Below are 5,674 nucleotides of genomic sequence, written 5' to 3'. Positions count from 1 at the left end.
GCCCGCACTCAAGTAGGCCTTTATTTTAATCTTTTCTTTTTTTTACCCTTGGCTAGCTCTCTTCCCTACATATTAAAAAAAGTAGTAGTAGTAGTAGCAGTAGTAGTAGTAGTAGTAGTAGTAGTAGTAGTAGTAGTAGTTGTAGTAGAAATAGTAGTAGTAGTAGTAGTAGTAGTAGTAGTAGTAGTAGTAGTAGTAGTAGTAGTAGTAGTAGTAGTAGCAACAGCAGCAGCAGCAGAAGGAGCAGCATCAGCATCAGCAGCAGCAGCAGCAACAGCAGCAGCAGCAGCAGCAGTAGTAACTCAAACAGTGGCGGTTCAGAATAATCGCAGTCACACACACACACACACACACACACACACACACACACACACACACACACACACACACACACACATCTGGAGGTGTGTTTTACCTTTTTATGGCGCGCAGCACGGTTTCTGAGGCGGGTATGTTGCCTGGGTTTTGGTAATGGTGTTGCAGACTCAACTCAGTGCAGTGATGATTAGTTAAAGCATGAACTATCTTCACATTTACATTTTCGTTGTGCAGCAATAATTCCACTGTTGTTGGTGGAATACGAGGGAGCAGTGCCACAGCGCTACGTAATGTATTATCTCTTATCCTTACTGCGCCACGAAGAGGGTTTTCTATGACATAGCGAGCGATTTCCTTTAGGAAACTTTCCTCATAATCCGTGTGTTCCACTAGAGACAGCCATTCATCCCACTTTGCGCCAGTCTCCCCCACTAGCTCTATCACCTCCTTTACAGTTTCGGAATGGTTTGGTACCTCTTCTGTGGCCAACAGGCCCGCCACGTGGAAAAACAGGTTACGCAGATCAAGAAGATGTAGAAGCCGTGTGTGTGGCTGAGCGACGCCTTGAAGCATGTTTCTACTAGAACCTGGTCCTGCGAGGGATCCATCCTGAATGTGTGGATACTGTATATGTGGCTCATCAGCACCTTGAAGCAGGCTCCTAATAGTCCCTGGTTGTGACTGGGATCTATCCTTAAGGCGTGGACATTGTGTCTGTGGCTGAGTGGCAAATTGAAACCGACTTCTAATAGGCCTTAGTAATGAGATCAATCTATCCTGAAGGCGTGGACGCTGTGTCTGTGGCTTAGTTGCACTCTGAGGCAGACTTCTAATGGCTCCTGGTGGTAGGAGGGATACATCCTGAAGACGCAGCATGATATGTCGTGCTGCAAAATAGTCCAGTAGTCCTTTGTGTGGTGTATAGTACTTCTGCATGACTATTCTGTTGGTGATGGACGACTGGTGAGTGAAAAAGGCCCCTAGGACTTCTTTGACCGGCAGTTCCTCTCTCTTACAGCAGTCCACTAACCGCTCAATGTCATTATCTGAAAGATAGAGTCTGTCCTGTAGCAGGCTCTGTAGTGCCAGTTGGTACATTTCTTTCAGCACCCTTTTGATCCTCATCTTGAGGGTCTCTGGCTCATTACTTCCCCACGTAGGGTGCACAGATATCCTGTGGTGCAGCTTTTCTGTGCACCACTCGTGGATGTGGGTGTACAAGCTGGACTGCGTAATTTTTGATGTGATACAATTTGGTCTGTCTTCAAATAGTGTGACCAAGAATATCAAGTTGAGGGGAAGCTCAAACAAGGTCATATCACTTTGTTTTTTTATGAAATTTCTCAACCTTTCTTGGATTTTGGAGGTACAGTATTGCATTGCAAACTCCATCCTCCTAGTTATAGGAATTCCCTTAATGGATATATGTGATTGCTCATAGTGCTGTCTCGTACTGGCCAAGAACTGCTCCACTCGCTCTGGTCGTGAGGTGGCGAGAATTGAGAATTTTTCTTTGTTATGCTTTGTAATATTAAGGATGTTAGTGACGAGCTTTTCTGAAGTACTGTTCCTCTCGTCCAGGCCATCGATCAGAAATAACACTCTACAGTTTTTTAGGTATTTGATATGAGGCTCGTTAAATACTGAGAGACTAGATGGGAGGACCAGGCTTAGGAATGTCTCCAGATCCTCAGCGTCTGTGTCACGGCACAGAATTCTGAGTACAATGTCGTACTCCTCCAGGTGTCTGACGCGGCGGTCACACTCTTCCTTGAGCCACTCTGACAAGATGAAAGTGAGCAGGGTGGTCTTGCCACTCCCGGCGATGCCGCTCACCACAGCAAGGCGTGGCCTTTGGTCCTTAGCTGTTAGAAGTTTTAACACATCAAAGCAGTTAATGTCAAGATCTTTTGGTTGTTGTTTAAGGAAAAGTTTTGTAAATACGGTTTGAATGTTGACCCGTTTTTCTTCGGATCCACTGAGGAACAGTAAGGGGTCTATATATTGAAATTCATTAAAAACATCTTTAAGATGACTCACTGCCACTTGCTTAAATAAGTTCAGCTGTTTATCAAAATTCATTTCTAAGATGACTTTGTCAGTAAATGCATGCAACACATCTTGTGTCAGCCTTGTTATGTTGTCAATGACGTCTTTGGTCTCAGAGTCAGAGACTCTGTACTTGTCCTTGACAGCCTGAAGGGCTCTGTTGAAGAGGCTCTTGAGCTCCTCAACTTTGTCAATTAACTGCTGCTCATCTGCCATCTGAGGCCTTTCATGGACACATTCGTTTCTTTCTTCTTTAATCTTAGTAAGAAGGCCCTCCATCACTGTTTCGTCTTGCCAATGTGCATCATTGGGTCCTGCCACATCTTCACAGGCCAGTTTTATGCTCTTGTAGAGCAGTGTTACATCAAAGCTCTCGCACGAGGGGTCATCAGCAATCTTTCTTTTTTCATCAGAGTTAAAGGCTTTCCTCCTCCTCTCACTGTTCAGCACACGGAAGTTGGCCGTTGAGGAGTCTGGGAGGCTGGTCAGGTGGTCCAGAAGGGTGATGGTGAAGGTCTTCTTTGTGCCGAATTTAAGAGCGTGAGAGAGCACAGCTGCTCCTGGACCTTCCAAGATACACAGCAGCTTGAGACGCGAATAATCCACTGCCACGGTTGCTGCAGCGGCCATGATAGTAGTTCTTCACCAAGACTGCTCACATTCACTGATCTGCAATTAGAAAAGTAGGAACTGTAAACATATACTGTAGATACGTGTGTGTGGTAGTAGTAGTAGTTAAAGTAATTGTAGTGTATATATATATATATATATATATATATATATATATATATATATATATATATATATATATATATATATATATATATTCCAATCTTTCACTTTCTGAAAATAACTCACTTTGTTACAATTAAGTAATACCAGATCTAGGCACTTCCGTACCTCGGTCCGCACCTCCGCTTCTCTGTACCACCAAAAGGTGTGGAGGTCCGAAGTGCGGAAAATTTTTCAAAACTGAGGAAGTAACAGGTACGGAAAGGCGACATTTTAAGTCCGTACCTCTGCACCTGAGACATGTTGTGAAAGACGAAATTATAAGTCCGTACCTTCGCACCTGACACAGATGTAGAAAAGCGAAATTTTGAATCCGTACTTCCGCACCTGAGATTTTCAAGGAAAAAACATAAATAAAGACGGCAGTCCGCACTCCGTAGCATTACTTTCGGCCGTTTTTGGCGGTCTGTGCTACCAGGCATATTTTCCCGCCATTTGAGTGACATCACTCATTCAGGTCTAAGCATGCTCTCTCTCTCTCTCTCTCTCTCTCTCTCTCTCTCTCTCTCTCTCTCTGATGATGATGATGTTGATGATGATAATAGTAATAATAATAATAATAATAATAATAATAATAATAATGTTACAATGACTTCCAGTTACTGCTAACCGTACATACATTACAATGATTGCAAGCGAGATGCTATAGGACGCCTAACTTCTGATCTTTCACTTGTTTCTGATTGGGGCAGAGAAAACCTGGTTTTGTTCAATGCCTCAAAAACTCAATTTCTACAACTATCTACTCGACATAACCTTCCAGACAACTATCCTCTCTTCTTCAATAACACTCAACTTCCCCTCTCCTCTACATTAAACACACTCGGTCTATCCTTCACTAAAAATCTAAACTGGAAATTTCACATCTCTACTCTTGCTAAATCAGCTTCCAAGAAGTTAGGTGTCCTATGGCGTCTTCGTCCATTTTCTCTCCCTCCCAGCTGCTTGCTCTGTACAAGGGCCTTATCCGCCCGTGTATGGAGTATGGCTCTCATGTCTGGGGGATCCACACACAGCTTTACTAAACAAGGTGGAATCTAAAGCTTTTCGTCTTATCAACTCTTCTCCTCTAACTGACTGTCTTGATTCTTTAAGTCACCGCCGCAATGTTGCATCTTTATCTGTCTTCTACCGCTGTTTTCATGCTGTCTGCTCTTCTGAACTTGCTAACTGCATGCCTTCCCCTCCTGCGGCCTCGCTGCACAAGACTCTCTACTTCTTCTCATCCCTATTCTGTCCATCTTCCTAATGCAAGAGTTAACCAGTATCTTCACTCCTTCATTCCCTACACTGGTAAACTCTGGAACTCTCTACCTGTGTCTGTATTTCCACCTGCCTATGACTTAAACTCTTTCAAAGAGGAGTGTCAAGACACCTCTTACGTTAACTGGACCCTCCTTTTAGATTTTTTGTGTTTTTTCTCTTTCTCCTTTCTTCTTAACAGGGCCTGGCAACCAGCGGGATTTTTTTTTTCCAACACTTTGTTTGCCCTTGGCCAGTGCCCTTGTAATGTAAAAAAAAAAAAAAAAAAAAAAGCATACATAATATCCATTTTGTTGTGTAAATATATATATATATATATATATATATATATATATATATATATATATATATATATATATATATATATATATATCCGTCCCTGTATGGAGTACTCTTCGCATGTTTGGGGGGGTTCCAGTCACACAGCTTTGCATGATAGGGTGGAATCGAAAGCTCTTCGTCTCATAAACTCCCCTTCTCTGACTAACTGTCTTCAGTCTCTTTCTCACCGCCGAAATGTTGCATCCCTTTCTATATTTTATCGCTATTTTCATGGTAACTGTTCTACTGATCTTGCTAACTGCATGCCTCCCCTCCTCCTGCGGCCACGCTGCACAAGGCTTTCTTTTTCCTCTCATCCCTATTCTGTCCAACTCCCTAATGCAAGATTTAACCAGTACGGTCAATCATTCATCCCTTTCACTGGTAAACTCTGGAACTCCTTCCCTGCATCTGTATTTCCGAATTCCTACAACTTGTCTTCTTTTAAGAGGGAGGTATCGAGGCATTTCCTCCCCTAATTTTGGCTGACGGTTTTGGCACTTTTTGAACTCTTTGGAGAGCCAGCGCTCAAGTGGGCTTTTTTCTAACTTTCCTTTTTTTGCCCTTGGCTGGCCCTCTTCCCTACGTAGAAAAAAAAAAATAAAATAAAATAAATAAATAAATAAATAAATAAATAAATAAATATATATATATATATATATATATATATATATATATATATATATATATAGAGAGAGAGAGAGAGAGAGAGAGAGAGAGAGAGAGAGAGAGAGAGAGAGAGAGAGAGAGAGAGAGAGAGAGAGAGAGAGAGAGAGCTCTGATGTATTATTGACTTGTATGTTGTTTTATTTTTTGAGGTGCGGACGCACTTTAATAGTTTTGAGTACAGTATCAGAGGTGCGGAGGTGCGATACCGGACCGAGGAAAAAAAAATTAGGAGCGGAAGTACAGGTACGGACTATCTGCGTTT

At 42.4% G+C, this 5,674-nt stretch overlaps 1 protein-coding gene across 1 annotated transcript; it reads right to left on the bottom strand.

Moving 5' to 3' along the window:
• Window positions 1–411: 411 nt before the first annotated feature.
• Window positions 412–3,030, bottom strand: LOC123502811. The gene has a single exon (XM_045252077.1). It carries the CDS (start codon window positions 2,995–2,997, stop codon window positions 412–414), a length of 2,586 nt encoding a protein of 861 aa, XP_045108012.1. The 5' UTR covers window positions 2,998–3,030.
• Window positions 3,031–5,674: the final 2,644 nt, after the last annotated feature.

This window comes from Portunus trituberculatus, chromosome 12, assembly GCF_017591435.1.
Source record: "Portunus trituberculatus isolate SZX2019 chromosome 12, ASM1759143v1, whole genome shotgun sequence".
Lineage (NCBI taxonomy): Eukaryota > Metazoa > Arthropoda > Malacostraca > Decapoda > Portunidae > Portunus > Portunus trituberculatus.
This window is presented reverse-complemented; position numbering and strand designations above follow the sequence as displayed.